Source organism: Rissa tridactyla, chromosome 3 (genome assembly GCF_028500815.1).
Source record: "Rissa tridactyla isolate bRisTri1 chromosome 3, bRisTri1.patW.cur.20221130, whole genome shotgun sequence".
Taxonomy (NCBI): Eukaryota; Metazoa; Chordata; class Aves; order Charadriiformes; family Laridae; genus Rissa; species Rissa tridactyla.
Window position 1 is genome coordinate 72,896,922 of NC_071468.1, and position 21,396 is coordinate 72,918,317.

A 21,396-nucleotide genomic window follows, 5' to 3' on the forward strand; every position below is an offset into this window, starting at 1 on the left:
AAAATACTGGTTTACAGGGGGAATGATAAGGTTGCATATTGCCATCTCTAATAATTTTTAGGCTAAGGCAGATTTCCTCCTAACTGGTATTTTAATGAGCTAATGAAAAGTTTGGCACCATGACAGTATACCTGCATGGATATATTTCTTAATGCTTTGAGCTCTAGCTTTGGATTCTGGCTGGAAAGAGCTAATGTCACTCAATCAAACAATTTTGTACTAGGTCCACAACATGGTTTTTGCTTGATTGGTCAGTAAATTGACTGTCTGCATGCTGTTCCTTTTTGATTTTCATTAGATTAATTGGCATTTCCTTCCTAGAGCCAAATACTTTCCCCTTACTGTTTTACCCTCTTCTGGTGAATTCTTTATTTTCAAGCCCAAATTTCTCAGCATCATCAGAGGAAGGTCATAATACTTTGCTGTGGACGCTTACTTAAAGTGCCTATTTGAGTGGTTTTGAGTTTAAAATGAAGATGCAGAGACCCACTGTCAGGAAGCATGGAAAAAAAAAGCCCCATCATATCCATTAAACCTGAGATTCACAAGTTTAGATTTCGGTAACCATAGGTACTCCTGGTGGGCTATAGCCCCTCAGTTTTCTCCAAGTCCTCAGCCCCTGCTGCCCACTCATTTGACTGTCACTCTTATATTTACCTAAGCAAGTCATTTAATGCTCTGTGCCAAACCAAATGAGGTGCTGATCATTTTGTGAGTGGTGCTTAGGAGAACTTCTCTCTCTCAATTTTGAAAGACGCCTCTAGACATTTCTAAACACTTGTTTAAGTGAAGACAGGCTCAACCAGAGAGGGTTGCCCAGGGAAGCTGTGAGCACTTAATGTCTTCTAAGCTGCATCTCCATGAGTCTGGGAAAGTATGCCAGTTCGACGCATTTATGTTAGCTATTCCAGAGTCTGTCTGACAGACATATGAATTGTTTCACGATAAATTAAACCTTCTTACTCTTAATTTTTCTGACTGAGTCTTATTCTTAGGTTAGAGTTATTTTAACTGCTGATAGGATGATTGTTAATGATGACTAAGGTAATTAATTTATTTTGTTGGTGTTTCTTAGGGCTTTTGGAGTCTTAGTGTGGGAAACATTAACTTTGGGTCAACAACCATATCCAGGTTTCTCCAATACACAAGTTTTACACCACATACGATCAGGAGGAAGGCTGGAAACTCCAAACAATTGTCCTGATGATCTGTAAGTTAATTTTGTTTAAATGTTCTTGGTAATATTTATAAGAAGCAAGAGGCTTATTGCCAGGTGGCCATAATTTTGAATGCTACTTACGCCCATGCAGAGTTCAATATCCTCCATCTTATTTCAGATAAAAGAGTTAGCATTTGTAGCTGCCAACCTGCTACTGATTCATCTCGTAGTGCAGCCTGTGAGTAAGAACTTAAGTGTTGAAATTGAATGGTGGATATTGGTCTTTTAAACCGGATTTCAGAGACAATATAAAGTCAGTCTTGGGTATGAATCTGGCAGTAATGTGATAACAGGCTGAGAGTGCCTGATGATATTGGTTAAAAGTTAAGATGGCTTTAAGAAAGAATTTACTGGTCCCTGTACCCCGTGTGCCTGCAATAGCAGATATAACTGGCCTTCTCAATGATAGCCGCAGGAATTAGCCTACTATTAAAACACATGTGGAAAACAAACCATTCTCTCTTTGCAGATATTAATCTTAGAAAAGCCAATAAGAAAAGCTGAGGCAGCAAAAGGGAAGTCTGCACTCCTGGTTAGTCTTTAGCTGAGCTGGATAAACAAACATTCCAATTTCCATTTGTCTCTTGAGCATAAAATTCAGGTTTAATTGAAAATTTCTTTCCATTAAAAGAATAAAATGAACATATACAGTGGATCAAACCCATACGGACCAGAGGTGTATAAGGGAGGAAGTTGAACCTGAGCCCAATGATCACTCAGTATTGTCTAATTTCATGTCTCAATTCTTCTATCACCCACCCTGCATAAGCAGCCACAGCAATGCACTTGACAGCTGGTCCTACAAATGGAAGGAGAGGCTACTTAAAGTGCACAATTCTTACTCCTGGTGCTGAGGAAATGGCTTGAGAATAATTCTGTGATTGGCAAGCCCAGACCTCTGTGATAGGTCTCACATCATTTACCATGCTCTGTGTTCCAGAGAGGGTGATTATTTATCATTATGTACATACAGCTTAAATACCATATTAGCAATAAAAAAAAGGGTAAGCTTTAATACTCAGGGGAACTGAAGAATTGAAGAGATTATGATTTTGTTTGAACAACAGAGTGAAAACTGGAAGTCACCGAACAAATGAGAACCCAAAACAATTTCAGTTTCAATATTTTCTGCTGAAAAAAGGTTTCCTTGAAAAAATTCTTGCAGCTGTCTCATGAATAAAAAAGCAGAGGAGGTAATGTGTATTCATGTACTAGTTTGATATTCAAGCTCATACAGAGGCTCATAAGTTGCCTTTAAAATGAGTGACAAAATCTTCAGAAGAGTCAAGAAAACTTTGCTTGAAGTAATTTTTAAGGTCCCAGATCTTAAATTTAGCATAGCAGGTAGGGCTTAAACGCTAGTCTACCTGTTGTAACTTGTAGGATCAGGGCCTAATAACAGTAACATAGTTTTTGAAAGCCAAGGGGTTGAATGAGCTCTTAGACTCTTGTACCGTCTTTTATCTCATTTGGTGAACACTCAGCACCTGCGTGCAGCTTCTGTCAGTAGCTAAATAGCTTTTTGCTACTTTGCTAGGTCATTAATGGCATGCTGGGATTCTTGACATTCCTGCTTCCCTTCTTTGGTTTTGAACCTGCATCAGGACACCATGAGTCAGTAATTGTCTCCTTGGCACTTTGGCTTGCTCATTGTCATTTGACAAAACAAACCATCACTGATAGGAAGAGAGTTCAAAGGCCAAATTGCTTCAGCTGAGAAGTGTTTAGGAATCTGTGGTAGGCTTACACTGCGAGGGCAAGTAGGGCTGACACAGAAACCTTGGGGTGTAAAAGCACTAAGGAAGTGAGATTGTTTTTTTTTTTTTGGCAGGGGGGAGAAATTCTCCCCCTTGCCTCCAAAAGATGTTACTCCAGGGAGTAATCATCTGCTTTCCCCCAGAGAAGTGTGGATAGGTAAAGCTTGGTGATGAACTGGAAAAGCGGCTTGGGGATCTATAAATGGGCCATATTTATTGAAATATGAATTAAATATATGAACGGCACTACTTTTGCAGTCAGAGATTGACATCTGGCACAGTCAACTGGGTGTGAGCCTTGCATGCAAGAGCATGCCAAGGTTTGGACTGAACTGAGCTAATTTAACATAGATCCTGAAAGCCTGTGGATTGCAGTCAGGAAAATTTGTACAAGTGCGGTGCCACTTGCTGACTTGAAGCTGCAGTTTTGAGTTTGATGAAGAAACTTTAGTTTGGTAACTAAGAGCTTTTGCTACTTGGCTCTGGGAATGTCCCACCCCTACCCCCCTCCCCCTTTGGAGGTATTTGAGGAGTGGGAGAGAAGGGCTTGCTCAGAATGCATCAGATGAAAGCAGAGGCTCTTTTTCATCCCAACAATTTTTCTCTTTTTCTAAGAAAATCCCTACATCAATTGTATGAGAGAAAATTGGTAAGTCCTGTAGTTTCTGTGCACTAAAGTGTATTTCAAGAATTGTTCACTTTCAGCCTTCAATATTAGGTAATGAATATTACTTCTTTGGTTTTCCAGGCTCTCAAATTCTTACTTATCCTATGTATGCAGCTCTATTGGACATATGGTTACCTGTTGTCCCACACAGATAAAACACAGTCGTGAAATGTAGGTGCATAGGTGTACATCCAGGTGTACAGGCTGGTTCTTAAACCTAACATAAAACTTTAGCTGATGTTGTGTTTGGATCTGTTATTTTTCATTTCTCCCTGAAAGGCTTTCACCATGAAGTAAGGGAATCCTCTGAGTCTTTTCCTCATACTGAAGTGATGAACTACTTGCCAGCCTATGCTTGGCTACCAAGGACATACAAGAATGTGCTCAAGCTGTCGTTCATGTACGTCTTGGCATATTAACCTGGCTTTCACCCTCTTGACTGGTCTCATGCTGATGCATTTCTGCACTAGTGAAAGTTTATGCCATGTGACTTAAAACTTTGGATGTCACGACATGCCTTGAAAGCTAAATATCATGCCACAAATAGCTATGCGTGCAAAAGTTGCAGATATATTCTGAGACAGCATGAAAGTTTTTGTCATTAGAAACCTAAAGCCTGTCTGAATTAAATACTTTGTGAATAGTATCGGTTCTATCTGGTATTAAAATTTTAAGCCAACCAGCAAGTAATTCGATTTAGGAAATAAGAATATGGAATAAAATTAAAATGAGAAAATTCCAATTCTGAATGTTTTGGCAGCAATGAATATCCCCACTCAATAACAATACTGAACAGCTTTATAAAGCAGATTGTCCAATAAAAAATTAGTTATTTAAAAAGACGGTGATTGGTCTTAGGAATACAAAAATATTCAGAGTCCACATTTGTTGTGTTCTTGTTTCATAAAGGAAAAGAGGATAGGGTTAGGTTGTATATAAGTAAGAAATTTTTTATGATGAGGGTGGTCGACACTGGAACAGGTTGCCCAGAGAAGTTGTGGATCGTTGGAAGTGTTCAAAGTCAGGTTGGATGGGGCTTTGAGCACCTGATCTAGTTGGATACGTCTCTACTTGTGGCTGGGGGGTTGGATGAGATGATCTTTGAAGGTGCCTTCCAACCCAAACCATTCTATGACTCCGTGACTTATGTATGATTTCCTGTTTCTTTCTCCCACTGTTGGCCTATGGCAGTCTGTTTCTTTCTTTCCATTTGAGGAGCCATGTACTCAGTGAGCTCTTTTATGTCATTGCTTACACCTTGCACAAGCCTCTGCTCATGAGAGCCCAAGTGCTAACCTAATGGAACACAGAACCTGAACTCATGGTTTTTTTCTTGAATATCCTACCAACCAGCATGACCAGAAAGCAGATTGTTTGGCTTCCAGAATCCAAGCATGACTTTTGAATTTGATGTGACAGACATTTTACTGGCAGCAGAAGGACAACCAGAGTAATTTCACCTCATTTTGAATCCTATTCAGTACTTTTCCAACCATATTTCCAGTGTCATCAATAAACAGTACACCTGAAAGTTAGCAGATGAAGTGATTCGGAGCAGTAGGAAGTCCCTACCACTTTTTAGATTCTTAAAATGGATTTTCAAGATTTCACTGTATCCTTTTGAAAAACCAGAATCAGTCTGTCCAGCTCCACAACCACATGATACAGGTAGATGAAAAGCGGTTCTGAAACAGTTTTTCTACTCAGGTTTCTTACCCAACACCAGTATATTAATGGAAAATATCACTGAAAAATCAGAAGTCAAGAGATTTGTCCCACCTACTGCCAAAGGTTTTGTAAAATACCCAATTGTGGTGAAGGACAGCAGTCTCCTTTTTAAGATGAATAAGTGAGGATCTGAGCAAGCCAATTCTTTTCACAATAATTCAGTAATGCCCGGTGTCATATAGCAGCAGGTCTGGGAAGCTGTTTGTCAGGGAAGGATTTGAACATAGGTCTTAGAGGTGAATACTCCACATTCCAGTAGCAGCTTCCTGACTGGCCTTTCACTGGCTGCTCAAAGGCTGCTCTCAGGTTTTGAGACCATAAGACATCCCTCCACTCCCACCATTTAGCATATCAAGGTGCTGGCTCTGTTTTGGTTTTCAGCCTGGCTCCCCCTGGCTTTTGTAGGATTTGGTTTTGTGTAGCCTGGACTCACCTCGGGTAAGCAACATAAATCAGCCCTATCCTTTGGACAAACAGGAGGGGCAGTTTTCCACTGAATGGTACAGATAATATTGTGCAAGGTGGGCTAGGATCCCTGCACTTGGAGGAAACTCATACCATTTTTGCCTTTGATGGGAAAACTTACTCCTATTTGTTTTTGTCTGGAGGCAGAAGTCTAAATTAACCCTCTTTGTGCTGGAGGGTTTGCCTTGAACTTCCCCTGAAGTTGAGGAGGTGTGAGTTGAAGGAGGATTAAATAAGCTGATAGCTTCAGGTTGATTTCTGGTTTTAGATGTATTTTTTTCTGTGAGAGAATTACCTCGTTGTCAGCTTTCTTAGAAAATATTGGTGACTTCTTCGGTAAGAGCAGATAGTAATGATAAATATGTCTCTTTTTAAAATTTTTTTCATTAATGTTATAGCTGTTCCCAGTCTCAAAAATATCTATCTTTGAAAAATTAAAGGCATTCATAGGGAGTATTACTAACAACTGATCTTTAATGTGCTTTCCCTCCCTCAGCCACTGATCGTAATCTTTGTACCTCATACAAAGTTTTCAGAAGTTGAAAATCTAGACCAAACTTGCTTTTCAGATGATTTATTGATAAGCTTTGAGATGAACAATTCTATTGTCTTTAATGTTTGCATTTTAACACTTCTTTTTTCCAGATGTGATTTAATGACAAGATGCTGGGCCCAAGAACCTCACAACAGACCTAGTTTTACTTACATTCAGGACAAACTACAAGAGATAAGACACTCTCCACTGTGTCTCCACTACCTTGAAGACAAAGAATCAACAGCTGGAGTCATCAACGAAGCTTTTGAAGGTGAGTCTGGGCCAGTAGCTGCTGTCCCTGTGGCTTCTGCCCTATGTACTGTAACAAAGTGTGATTCAGCAGTTCTTTTCACTGCATTTGTCGCTGCCTGAAATTCTCTGCCTATAAAACAGGAACTCCAACGACATCTCTCTCATAATAAAATTGTAAACATTCAATAGGTGCCATTAGGTACGATGCATTAGGTAAAGCACATACGAGATTACCAAGCAAAAAGACCCCTATGAGGTTGCAACTGAGCCTGCCTCACAGAGACATCCAGCTTGCATCTAAATTTTTGATACTTCATGACCCTGTTCTGCTAAAGTAAATGTTCCCTGTACAGTCAGGAGAGCTTTTAAAGGCTTCTGGGTGGAAATATGCTCCAATTTCAAAGGCATCTATTGCCTCTCCATTAGCTAAACATGGCAGTTAGGGACTTACTTACTTTAGGAGTACTGATTCAGTAGTTGCCTGAAAGTGAGGCATAAATTAGGCACACAAACTTTATCCTAGCACAAACTATGATAGCCCCAATCAGGAGTCACACCATGTTGGTCCTCTGTACACTGTGAATGAATAATACTAGGTGATGTTAGGGAAGATCTACTTAACACAGGGGACACAACAAAGCCCAATTATATAAGAATGTTGTTAAAGTTGGAATTTAAAGTTGGAGTAAAGTTGGACAGGAATTGAACAAATAAATAGGGGATGCCAAATTTAAAGTTGTCTGTGATTCAAATTTTCTAAACGTGAACAACCTGACTGGGACAGAAGAAGCAGCTTTTCCCATCTTGCAGTAACTCCTGACTGGCTAAACCTAGAGGAAAAGTGAAACCTTAGTAAACAATGTGATCTGAAAATCTGTAAAAAGAAAGTTTTTATCAGTTGAAATATTTCACTTCTATTTCACAGATTTTTTTTTTTTTAATTTAAGCTATTTGCATACAATGGTTTTCTGGTGAAAAATATTTCCTGTGAAAATAATTGTTTTCCATTCCAAAAAAGCAAAAACTAGCTGTTTCTAAAATTTTTAAAGTTTTTTTTCTTTTCATTTCTTCACAAAATGTTGTTGAACTGAGAAATCACCTTGCTTCATAAACAGTTTTGATAGATCAATATTTTGTGATTTTCTAAAAACTTCCTGATCCATTCCAGGAATAATGCAGTACTCAATTACACATTTTTCTACAGGATTCTACCCATATTCAATTTACTTGCATTGTCCAAGGCTCAATTAATGATAGTCTATTTGATATTTTGCTAATCTTTATCATTTGGTGTAGCTTTACAAACGTGAGTTTATCCCCATTGTGATTTCTCTCTCTGTCAGAGCCAGTCTGTGCATGATGTGGTTATATGTCAGATTAAAGACTTTATCATTGACATGATGAGACCAAAGTAAGTCAGCACTGATAACTTACCATTTCCTGCTTGTGAAACAGCTGATTTTGCACCCTTATGCTCTAATGAAGAGCTTTGTGCATTTGCATGTAGTGTAATTTCCTAGTTTCTTTAGGGGCATCTTCACTCTGAACAGTGGAGTTCAGGAAAGAGATACTTAATGTGGTGCAAATCTAAGCCTGGCATTAGCTCAGGAAAGGAGTACAGCCAATTAATTAGGCACTTTGTCCAAGCTAATAGGCCTTATGTTTTGGATGGACTTTATCTCTCCTAAATGCAGCTGTCTAGAAGCTAGGAGTCTCATCTAAGATACTCTTCTAGATATCTCTGTAGTCGGGAGGAGAAAAGGACATCTCCAGAGAGTGACAATTCACATGTTTTAGGCATGTACCATAGCATGGTCACCTTGTGCCTTTGTCTCCACCAATGATGGTTGTAATTTAGGAGGCTTGCAATATTCGAATTGAGCACAGCATCTCAGACTAGGTGCTTAATTTTCAAATGGCTACAGACACACAACTGGACGTAGGGCTGTGCTGTTTTGGCTGCCTGCATCTACTCCTGAGCTTATGTGGTTTCCTGGCTTAGACATCTTTGCTATGCGTTCCCTAACTCCACGGGCAACAGAGACCTGAAAACTAAGGGAATTAAGAAATTCCTGTGGCATTATGTCAGTATCTGTTAAAATCTTTAGCAGGGCTGAAACTTTTAAATACAAGCCTGCCCCTCTGCTGCTTGGAGTTGGGGAAACAGGCTGAAATACAGGTTGTCATCCTTTTGGTGGAGCAGGCCTGGCACAGATGTAACATGCAAGGATTTTAGTTTCAGTGCAAGTCTCCTCTTTGCATGTGCCAGCTAAGCATGATCTTTCCCCTGCTGTTAACTTGCTCAATCTAGGCTACCAGTACTCTCACTGGGATGACAAACATGTATTCTTAACATAAAAAACATTCTTTTGCCAAAATTTCAGGTTCTGCCACTCAGCAGAGATCACAGAGAAAAAAATATTGCTTTATTTGTTTGCCAGGTACAAAAGTAGCATTCTTAGAAATGCCCAAGTTATTGAAAAGGAAAATATGGATTGAAACTGTCATGAAAAGTTTTGGTTTGAATGGTTAAAATTTGAAAAAACAGCTTACTATAGAAAAAGTGATTGTGTGTAAGTGTAAGACTACTTTTAAGGTAGTCTTAATAATAGTGGTACTCCATAAGGTATGTATAAGGTATGTTCAGGGGATCTGTTTGTGGTGGTAATTTTAAAAATCAAACTCCATTAAGCCTCTTTGTAATAACCTAGTTGGTAAAATCTGTCCCACTGTGGTAACCAGGGCAATTCAATGCAGGCAGAGCTTTGGCAATAGCTCTCAGGGTCAGCCTGTTTTCTTGACACACTCTCTCCCCGAGCCTTACCCTTTTCCCCACCAGCTGCCCTGTTCCCTCTTGTGGCTTCCCTCCATTCTTCCCTTTCCATAAGCTCTGCCCAGCTGTTGTTGCCACAGACCCGCTGCTGGATCTGCATTGGGATGGAAAGACAAAACAACTGTTTCCATGCTTCCATTCAATGTTTTCATGCTTCAGTTCTTGAAACTCCTCCTTAACTTCTCCTCAGACTCATTTAGTGATTTTCACACAGGGAATGTCCATCAGGAAACAGTATAGCTTGAGTTTTATTTATCTATGTATCGTCCTTTCGTTTAAATGTATTTTAAAAGACTAAACACTTAATAAACTCTTTACATGTTGCTATAATGCACATAGTAATTTCCACTATATGAATAGTTTATTTGTAGGTTATCTCCCTCTTTCCCCAAGTACAGTCTTTATAAGCCCATTAAAACGTTATGCTGCATACTTGATTGAAGGTCTGGAGTCCTGGCGATGTCTAAATTTTGCTGGATTATCTGATCAGGGTTACATACACGTCAGTTTTCTGTAGCTCTCCAGGCTTAAACTAATTCAACTGTTTTTCTGCCTGAGATGTAAATCTTATGCAATGGAGTTCAGTGAAATGCGGGCTCCAGAAGTGCAGTTGATTTAAGCAGGAACTGGCCATAGGGTTCTAGTTGGGCTTCCAGACTAAAACACTCACTCCTTCATGACCCTGTCGTGAGCAGTTTGGGGCATGGGATACGTCTCAGTCTGTGATTTGTAAAATGCTGTATAATAAGTAACGATATTTAAAATAACTGTAATTTTGCATTCATTTTTAGCTGGGACTAAATGCAGTACTTCTTGTGTTTGTAGTAGTAGTAGATAGATAACAGCCAAAATGAATAATCCAAAAGACTGTTCCATGATGGATTGTCCTGGACAACATTTTCCAAAAACGTTATGCGGTCATTGGCCTTTGTGTGTAATGAAACTCCTGTCATGAGCCTCCCGCCAAGAAATGCTTGCTCTCACCAGGAGACTTGATTCCAAAAGAAAGAGCTAAATGTCAAGCAAAGTGAAACGACAGGCCTCAAAATAACTGCGACATTTAGCCTTACATGGAGTCATGCATCTTCCAATTTCTGTTGAGCCTTACCTACTTGTAGGTAGCCACACCTTTAGCAGGTCCATATGTGCTGTCAGTGCTATTTCATAGGTGGGAGAGCTGGAAAACATTAAATTTTCTCATCAACATTAATGTTGGTGCCGTATGACATGCAGATTGCAGGTGCGGGTGAACTAATACAGACAGTATGTTAGTGGTCTGGACAGCACACTAACAGCATAGTGTGGGGATGGCAAAAGGGACAACCGGCTTTGTTATTGCCACAGTTGCCCTTCTAAAGGAGGCATCAAATGGCAATAAATAGGCCTGAGCAATACCAGCAGCTCCTGGCACTGCTGCCTCAGAAGGAGGGAAGCAATCTCAGGACCAGGAACAGGTCTATGAGTTCAGAGTTTTTCCTTCTTGCTCTTACAGGCTTTCCCAGGACATTGCTCATGGGCATTAAGCAGCATTGACATTTTTTTTGAGTGAGGAAGCACTTTCCAACTGGAGGCTGAGACACCAGTGGTCTTTGAATCCAGTGGGAATTGATTGAGCAGAAGCCCCATCACCAAAGTCCCCATTCATTGCTGAAAGATAGGCTGTTCTTTATGCAGTTTCAAGAAGTTCAAATGAAATGTCATGAATCAGTGTGCTAACAGGATGGCCCTGCATTGCTGTATAAATAACCAGTCCGTCTATTTTCAGACATAACTTTTTACATTTGCACATACAAGACAGCACTATATTTTTTCAGGTCCCAAGCGTGCCCCTTTACGGATGGAAACACCTGTTTGTTTTGGCAAACGTCTTTGCCGACATCAGACAACTGGTCATTAAGCAGCTGGAGCAGCTCCTTGCCTTTATGACCCAGGAGGACTATTCTTATCAGTGCTGCTCCCCACAATCCCTTTTGGACCTATAAGGGAAAAATGGCAAATTACTCAGAAGGTGTGCCGCAGCATTACACTCTTACAGCTAGAAGTGGCTCCTCTGGTGACACGCAGGGCAGTTGGAAGGAGCTCGAGGAAATCCAGGGCAAAAGAATAAAGACTAAAAGGAAACACATTTGGCCTCAAAAATCCTCATTTTTAAATCCCTAAGCTGGAGAGGTTACTTGAAAATTGTGGGAAGATAAAACAGAATTTTGTAACGTTTCCTTTTTTCACTGTTCTTTACAAAGCCAGTCACTCATTGTATTTACTTTTTTTGGCAATTAAGGTACTTGCTAAAAATGTTTTGTTTTTTTTTTTTTTTTCAATCTCTGTGCAAAATTTTGCATTGAGGGGGTTTGATATTAAAATCTGGAATCAGCAATTTCACCATTATATATCTGTCCTCTCTGCTGGCTGAAGAGTACTGGTTTGCTGTTCCCTGTCTAAGAGTCATGAGTTTATTTTCCTAAAATGAGCTGTGTTTTAAAACACTATTCTGCACACCTCTCTGAACTTAAAGTAATCACTTGGACAAAAGGAAGCTTCTCTAAAGCAGATGTGTTGATAAGAGACATTTTTAAAACCTTGTATCTAGTCTCCTTTGTATTTTTCTGAAATTCAGTAATCCTCTTCCCCACTTAGCTTAGTGAGTGGCTGACCCAAAGCCAGCAGAGGTCAAAGAAAAGGCATCTTCCAAAACAGTGAGTGCTTGCAACACTGCGGGAAAAGGGAGACTTGGTGGTGTGATCATTTCTTATTTGTCCCCTAGACAAATGCTGTTTGATTCCAGAGCGCGCACATGAGCCATACGATACTGCAAGGCGAGTCATGCTAATACTTTGCCTTGGACTGAGGAAAAAAAAGTCAGATGATATGATGTTATAAGAGCTGACATTTGTGTAGCATGGTTGTATAGGTATAAGCAACTAAAAATCAGGCATTGCATTTACGCTGGCTGTCTAAGCTGTTTGACAGTCACCGGAGAGCTGTAGACATGTCCAGGAGATGTTACTGTGTACAGGTAAGGGTGTGAAATAAGCATCTCCACAAAGTGACTTATTCCTCCTTTCTCTCTCTCCTTTGACTGTAAAGGCAGCCTAGGCAAGGAGCCTAAACTGGACTTGTAAGACCAGGGCCATTAAAACTTGATAAAATGAATCCTGTTTTGTGACCTAGAGAAGGGGGGGTGCTTCCCTATTTATATAGTCTTATTATATTGCAGCAAATGTGGAACTGGCCTTTTTGGTTCTCTTATATTATAAATGATAATAAACAAGGTCATAGACAGGTTTATATCTGTATTTCCCCAAGACAGCTTCTTGCACACAGAGGTTTCAGTCCGCAGATCTCTGAAAAAATCTATTAAAATAAAGACAGGCAGCCAATGCTTCAAGCAGTTTAGTGCAGTGGAAATGCAGAATGAGCAAAATTCTCACTTTTAGCACCTTTAGTATTTGACAGAATAGCAAAGCTTGGTGAGTCACCCTTAAACCATGCAAGATCATATGCTTCATTAGACAGGAAACACAGATATATCTCCACTGATATATAATACAGAGTGGAGTATTAAAACGGATATATATTTGTTCTATTTATATTCTTACTGGCAATGTGGGGAAACTGAAACACAGCACCTCCAGCTCCAGGTGGCCAGCAGGTATCAAGAAAATATTCCCTACACAGGAACTATCTCCTTGAGCTAACCAACATAGCTGAGGTGGACAAGTCAGGGTTCAATAGCCACCTTTTTCACCCTGAACAAAGACACGTCATCGAGCGCTTCTTTTGAGTGTGTTCACTGTGAGGTACACCTTTCAGCCATGCCAGTACGTCAGCCAGCCTCTCGTTTACTGCCACGTACAGCGCATGGCAGTGTATGTATAAGAAAAGCAAGAGGATATTAGAGGGAAAAAGTAAACGTGACTGTACTTCTGAATACCTTACCATATTGAAGGTGCTAAGCATCGAATGGCTTTATGTTACCCAGGATTAGTAACATCTCAAGCTGGCCACTTAGCTGGTGTAAATCAGCGGCATCCCACTGGTTTCTATGGAGATTTGTTAATTTGCACTAGCTGAGGATCTGGCCCTGAAATAGCTGTAATAGAAGATCAGCTTCTCTAGATCAGTTTGTTCAGTGTCTACCAATCAGCTTTTCTTCTGACTTTTTTTTCATCTTATATGTTGTCGCCTTCTGAACTTAAACACCAAAAAACCCATCTGCTTATCAAGACATCACAAAAATTTGCACCCTTCCAGGCAGGACTTCAAAACATGTTGTGAGCCCACACAGCCTACCGAGCAGGCAAAGAGAGACACTCTGCGATGGCGAGGCAGGATATGTGACCCAGCTCGGCATCGCAGCTGCCCTGCGGCAGGAAACAGCCAACTGAGATGCTGAGATTGGGAAGGGGGAAGCATGGATGTTATCAGGTTAGGAGTGGCCTCCTCAGAGGAGGCTAAGCAAGCAAACTCCATCCCTCATTGCTATGAGTCAGGCGATCATAGTTTCTTGTGTCAATTAACGTGGGGCTCTCTAGAGTAAGCTTCTGCCTACCCCTGGAGAGATGCATTGTAATTAATTTACCTGCACTTTGGCTCAGATGTTGTGCTTTAAGCACACCGCTAGTAGGAAAAGTGTCCAGCAAGGTCAAAGCTACATGCGTTTAGGACCTGAGACAGGTATCTATGCAAGTACAAGCTTTGAACATGCCATTTTAGTTATTGGAAGCAGTCTACCTGAGAGAGCACAGACCTCAATTAGGAGCCTGCTTCTCAGCAGTGTTTCTCAGCCTGCACAAAGGTCTGGACTGCCAGAGCTAGCCTGCCTCATGCCACGAGGTAGGTAGTTTAAAGCAAACGTGGGTAATTCTACACTATGCAACAGTCCACAGTGTAGACAACCCTTCAGGATTTAAGCGTTTGGAGTTGACTCCCCAGCACGACTTCAGATTCCATGAAGGTGTTCCTTGGACGCCTCCTCTTGGGACGTTTTGTTGGCTCAGCCAGGCTTTGCTTGTGAAATCTGAGGGGATCACATCACATGGTTTATCCTGCATTTACTCACGTATAACCCAGCATGACTATACATCAATCAACTAATTTTAGCAATGTTAAAACCGAAAAGAAAATAATGATATCTCATAAATATTCTGACCTGCCTTCCCACTCCAGCTTCTCTCTCTCTTCCTTCAAATTCTTAACATTTTTGGGAATGAGCTTCCAAAGATTATTCAGAATTCTGTGCATTGGCTTATGGCTTCCCCAGCGTGTTGGTGGTGCTTCTAGCCCTCACATTTCTGGGGGAATTTCACAACATATAATGTTTTTTTTTCCTCAGTTCCTCATTTTTCAGTATCTTCTATCTCCATCCATCATATAACTGAGTGAGCAAAAAAATATTTGCTTGCTTTGCTGACTTACATGAGAGGCAAACATTGTAGTACATAACTTGCCATCCTGACATCTTGGCTTGTGCTACGCTTTCATGGGGGCCGAAAACTGCGCTAAGAGGAGATGGCACAACAGCAAAGGAAAGGGCACTTGTAGTCAAAAATCTCACTGTGAAAGTGACAATGTAGTTCATACATGTGATGCCATTGCGAAAAGGACATCAACATTATTTTCTTCCTCTGTATTTGGATAGGGAATATTTATTTTGCAAAAATAGTCTTTCTGGCTTATTTTGTCCCCAAAACTCAAAAAGTAAAACCAAGACAAGGTGTTTGATTTTTTTAGCTCTTTTTCTCTATAATGAGAAACGCAGTGGTGCATAGGCTGAAAAAGGATTATAATATTTTATATATTCTGTAGTTCTCCAGACCTGTTGGGGAAAGAATTAGTAATGTATCTATATATCTGGTAAAAATATCTCAGTGACCTCATACTCACATTTGTGTAAACATCACCTCATCAGTTCCAGATACTTATACAGGAAACAAATCTGAATGCTCCTCTAGTGTTCTATACTTAGGCAGGTCAGCCGGCATATGTCTGGTCTGTAAATACCCAGTTTTACTTGGGTCCTTATTTTAAGGTTTCTCTCTTAAGAGTTTGCTGCAAACATGCCCTCAGCATTTGCCACTGTGCCTTTTCCAAAGCAACTGACTCCTGACGGTTCCCATTAAAAGCTTTATTAAACAAAAAACAAATACAAAGAAGAGCTGTGCTGGTTGGTAAAGGCTTAGTCGGGATTGAATTACTAAATATTGCCATAATAGTCCTGAACTGACAAAATGAGTATCAAATGATTTTTCATAGCTGTCAGTCACTGTGGTACGTGACCACAATTTGCTCTATGTTCCAATCCCTATCTTGCTAACAGGTTTCTAAAATCAAAATTCTCCTTCAGACTTTTCCTGTTAATCTTTCCTAACGGACTTTAGCATCCGGAACAGATTGTTGCCTTTATAGCTTGGGGTGTGTGTGATTATCGTGACATAATAAATTGTATCTTGCCTGGTGCGACAGCACAATGCTTGTGACTCTTTTGAACAGATAACCCCAAATGTCACATGTTTAATTTTCCAGTAGTGAAGTAAAGTAAGGAGGGAGTGTAATAAAAGAAGGTGCATGTTACAAAAATAAATGCAAAACACAGCAACAATTATAGCTTGAGCCCTTAGTTAATCATTTTTACATTTTTTAAAAGATATACCCCTGGCAATAGATTTCAGGCAACTCTGTATATATGAACAGCATCAAATTAGGGAAGAGTTTTTAGAAATGGGAAAAACACACTGGATTGGCAACTTCAAGCTTCTAGAGAGACAAACCAGAGAGACAGTCTATAATGATTTAGTAGGTAGAACTGCCTATGTTAGAGGACTCTCTAGCAGTGTTATTAGCAGGGTTACACAAAGGTACAGATTAAAATCACTTTGGCCTTATTCAGGCTATCTTTACTATCAAAAGCAGCAAGTCATATATTCATAACTGTATTGTTGCCTGTAGAAGTATGAATGGTGATGACCAACCTTCCCTAAGTGATTTGCTTAAAGCTATAATCCATGCAGACCATAGCAGAAAATAAATTTGAATCATCAGTCACTCTTTATGTGGTCACTAGACCAACTTTCTCCAACAGCTGTCTGACTTTGCTTTCTAATACTACATGTATATCACTGGGGCATTGTCTTTTTTTTTTTTTTTTTTAAATGCAGATAGTGATGTTCCATGTGCAGATTCGGACAGTATTCTTTCAACCACGCTCATGGAAACAAGGAATCAAGAGGGCTTAAATTATTTGGTATTAGTCAAAGAAGGCAACCAAGAGCAAGAAAGCATCAATTCTGCTGAACTTAGTTAAGTCTGATTCCCTCTGAAAGAAAGAAAGAGTGAAAGAAGAGAAAACACTCTACCAAAGAAGACATAAGCCAAGGAAAGTATTCTACACTTCATCATATTTACAGAGATGTCTTTAAAAAAACAGGAACTCTCTAAAACATTAAAACTACCAAAAAAATCATAAGGTACTGAATGATGTGTAGCAGAATAAGACAACAATTACATATCTTTTGATTTTCTACATGTTATGCTTTGGGTGTTTCACAGGAGATAGTTTAAGAGAATAAAACAACCAGACAGCAAGTGATTTTACTGTGGTGTTGATTAACTTTAAACAATCACATATGCCTCAGACACTTCCAAAAAGGGAGTATTGGTATGCTGTCTTAAAGAATCAACCAACTCGCTCATGAAAAAAAACAACAAACAAACGGTTTAAATTCATTTTGCGCAAATAAGATTTTACTAATTGAAAAACTAACATAAATTCTTGTTGTATTTTTATGAACTCCAAATCAGAAAGCAACTGAACAAGGGTGACTGGTTTGTTCACTGCTGAAGATAGTCTATTTTGCCATTTAATTTAAACAAATGCTTGCAATCATCTTGAATGTTAAGTTGCACAGCAACTGATCTGTGAATCTAGGAAAGCTTGTTTTCTTACATTTCTTTTCCTTTCCCTTTTTAATGTTGACCATCCTCGCTTATTTCTTATGAGACTGGGTGAAGAGAAATTTTTATTAATGTTTGGAGATCAAGTCAAAACATATAATAAAACAATATATAAATCATTACTGAATAAAAGACAGCAATAAGCCTTTTGGAACATTTCATCATGAATAGTAGTTTGCAAATTATGAAGAGCATTGACATCTGTCAGGAAGCTATAAACGTGCTCTGATCTTACTCAAATATTTGAGAATGTTGGACACCAAAGAGTAGTAAAGGCACTATCTGATGTCAGAATGCATACCTTTTTAAGATGCAACTCCACTGAAATCAAACTTCAGAAGTTTCTTATATGGAGATCCAACACAGATGAAGAAGAAATTCTTTTTTTGACTGTTTTACTCAAACGAAATAGAAATTGAGAGCTTTTCAATTAGGATTCTTCAAAGTCCCTGACAAAGCCCCTTCAAGTGGTCTATAATTATATAAATATTTTTTTTCTTCATCTACAAATTAGTGGACAAGCCAGATTTGCTAGTAACAACAATTGCAGCGCTGCTTTCTTTTTTTTTCTCCTAAACCATGCTCACCAGACCATGAGTGATGGATAAATAAATAAATACTGTATAATATTTCCTTCCTCTTCAAGTGCTGCTCAATTGATTGTACAATTATCCTTCCATTTCATTAACTTAAACGTGAGTAACATTTACTAACCAGTAGCATGTGCCAGCCAGAATCCGGGAAGATCCCAGTTCTGTAGTCACCACACCTGGATGACTCCATGTGCATGTGTAATTCCTCTTCACTCAAAAGGACTACTCAGTCAGCAAGCCACAAACAAAGGTTTTGAAAACCAACAAGACTTCCCATGATATCTTTTTCTTTAGAAGAAGAAGCCTTCAATCCTGCCAAAATTTCGTCTAGGCAGCAACTTTCACAGGCCACACGACCATGTCTTTGATGTGATAACCCAAGTCGATTCAGTTTCATATAGGTCTGAGTTGAAAAAGAGTCATGCAAGAGCCTATCCAATATGGGTAAAATGGGTTAGTGTGCAAGGTGAGTGTCAGTGACAGACAGCATTCGGAAGTAATGCCCTTCAGGTCTTGAAATAGTCCCAAATACCCAAAGCAGCACAGAAAGAGCAGAGGAGAAGGTAAGTCTTGCTTTGTCCACATTTTGTAAGTGTTGCAAGACAAGAGTAATTTTAATGAAGGATTTATCACAGCATGATAAGGAAGAAAGTGTCAAGTTTAATGCATTGCCAATAAATGAAAGCTCAGGATATTGACCAGTGATCTATGCCTTTTGCATCTAATAGTATGAAAAATGGATTGGACTGGGTAAAACACAAATCTCTCAAATCATATCTAAGGATCCTGATCTATAAGTTGCTGAATTCAGTGGAAGACACAGTACCCGACCTTCCCTGTACGTGCAGTGGTCTGAGGCATGCTTAGTGATAGAAATTATCAGCTCCAAGCATGGCCCTACCCATTCTCCTCCTCCATTCTCCTTTCCTCGTTTCCCTGCCTTAGAGGAGTAAGAATGCAAACGCAACTAGTTCCACTGAGTTATGGCAAAGCTGAATTTGATGTGTGCAAACTTACCTTGCTTGCATCCACTCATTATGCTACTTGCAAAGAGTTTCTTAATCCTTCATATTTCTGTATCACCCTTCTCTTTACACTTCTTCATCATTTCACTTCTCATTGAAGTGATGCTTCCGCTCTTCATTCGAACTCTTCACGATGATTCATGCTTTACTCGTCAACTCTTATTCACTATCACCTCTTGCCTTCAAGCAGCCAGCCCCTGATCACAGTTTTCGAAGCTATAGTCGGGGAGATGCACATATAAGAAGTGTTGAGAATGAGAGATCTTTTTAGCACATTGTCTCTTGTGCAGAGAGTGGCACTACCTGGCCTGTGTTTGTCTCTAGCTCTTGGCACCTCCTGCTGTGGCAGATCAAGGGAAAGAGTCAAGAAAGCCTTGAGTTCAAGTGTCTTGACTTTCAAGACTATAGGTTTTTAAATAAGTGTAAATGGGTTCAAGAGTGGCAATGTAATTTAAAGGAAATATTTATTTAGTGGAGAAAAGAATCCTGACATATTAGAAAGGTTAAATACGACATAAGGGTAAAAGTGAAGCTGTTGTTGTGACCACACTTGTGTGATGTACTGCTGAGAGACTCATCCTCAAGCATAGAGGCAATATCATGCATTTTTCGTTTAAGGTGTACAGTGAGACCGAGTCTATGGTGTGATATCTATGTAATAAAAGGAATTATTTTTGGATTCCCTTGTAAGCCAGAGAAAGCCACCTAAATAAGAGGAGAAACTCGTCCTTAGAAGATTCCCTCTGCAAGAGCTGGAGGAACCAGAAGGTGATGTCTCAAGTCTGACTCCTACCACCAATTCCAAAACCCTCTTAAAAAAAGCATAATTCTGAGGCTGGTATAAAGCAGACGGACCCAATGTGTACCTGCTGTAAATCAGGCTAAATATGTTAGGCTGTGCTGATGTACAGCAGTGGAGAAACTGCCTCCAAGTCTATAGCTTCCCAAGATTTGGGCTGAGAGAGGTAGACCTATGCCCAGACCAGCCCAGCCAACAATAACTAAAGCATTAATGTTTGGTGGCAAATCTAAAACATAGCACAAGACGAGCTGCTATGAAGAAAATAGACTCCAACCCATTACAGTCTCTAACGTGCCCGGGAAGAGGTGTGTGACCCCAGGGGCTGATGAGGGGATGCCCTAGGTGAGTCTCTGGGACACAGTCGGTTACTATCTCAGGCTGTTCGTTGTTCCTTGATGCCAAAACAAACACTTGGCGAGATCACTGAGCAATGATGGTGAGCATGCTTCAGGATGTGATACCACAGGCCCACAGTGCTGGGCTCTCAAATGGCAATGACTGAACTCTGAGCCGTGCTTGGACAGACATGGACATACTATGTGGCTTTAGTTGGCTTATTTAATCTCTCAGCTGCAGACTTGACATCCATATGAATGGCTGAAAAATATTTACAGCTACCTATGAATAGTATTTACTACAACATAACACAAATGCTGTGGCGATTAATTAAAGTTTGTAAATTATTTTGTAAACGTGAAGGGCCAGGGCAGATGTTATTTATTTACTAAGGCAGCATTTTCAGTGGCATCAATTCTGAGTCTGCTATCTTCAGCCCCCTTGGTCTACAGCAGGAGGTAACATCCCACCATCAGTGCATTTCTGGTTTGAGAGTTACTTGCGAGGGCTTTTGAGCTGGCACATGGTGATCACCAGATCTATCCAAAACCTGTGTACTTCACGCTTTCCATTCAGGATCACAATCAAGATCCTACAAAGGAAAAAACAAAGCTTTATGACCAAAAAAAATTGAGTTCTTACTGGGTGAAAGATAAAGTTATGGAAAGTTTGCGTGTAGCTGCTGCTGAGATATGCCAGGCTTCAATGGGATCACTTGCTTATCCCCATGTGCCACAGAGAAAACCCTCAGCAGTTTGACATGAGCTATGGGAATGTGGCTGTCAAGATCTCTGAAGAGAAAACTTATACAGCTTGAAAAGAGGATTTTTTGAGATATGAAAAGCGAAAGACGTGTTTGCTTGTATCACATAGGACTGAAAAAAGTAGGGTGTTAAGATGATTTCTTTGCCTTTTTTATATTTTCAATTCAGGTCTCATCATCCCTGGGAAACTTTATTGTCAAGTCATTCAATGTCATCATCCCAAGATCTGGGGAACTTAAAAATGGCCACCATAAAGGCAAAAGGTTGAGCGGCTATACTGCTAACGCGAGTGTTTTCTGTTAGTCTCCATTACCTGCAAAAACTGATAAGCGGCAGGGACAAGACGAGAGCTGAGTTCACCACAGCCTTGCTTATCTGAGAAGCTCGAGCCAGGGCCCAGGCTACACTAACTAAACTAACTAAAGTTGCTGTTCCTCAGCTTTCCTGGTACCTTAGATAACAGAGACTAG

General features: G+C 39.9%; 1 protein-coding gene across 3 annotated transcripts in view; it reads left to right on the plus strand.

Moving 5' to 3' along the window:
- ROS1 (ROS proto-oncogene 1, receptor tyrosine kinase) overlaps positions 1-17,874 on the plus strand; it is a 74,175-nt gene extending 56,301 nt beyond the window's left edge. For all 3 annotated transcript variants that reach the window (XM_054197174.1, XM_054197175.1, XM_054197176.1), the window contains 3 exons: positions 1,076-1,210; positions 6,482-6,642; positions 16,611-17,874. In XM_054197174.1, coding sequence (XP_054053149.1) covers positions 1,076-1,210; positions 6,482-6,642; positions 16,611-16,756 — 442 coding nt within the window. In that variant the 3' untranslated portion in view covers positions 16,757-17,874. The remainder of the gene's footprint in view (positions 1-1,075; positions 1,211-6,481; positions 6,643-16,610) is intronic.
- Positions 17,875-21,396: the final 3,522 nt, after the last annotated feature.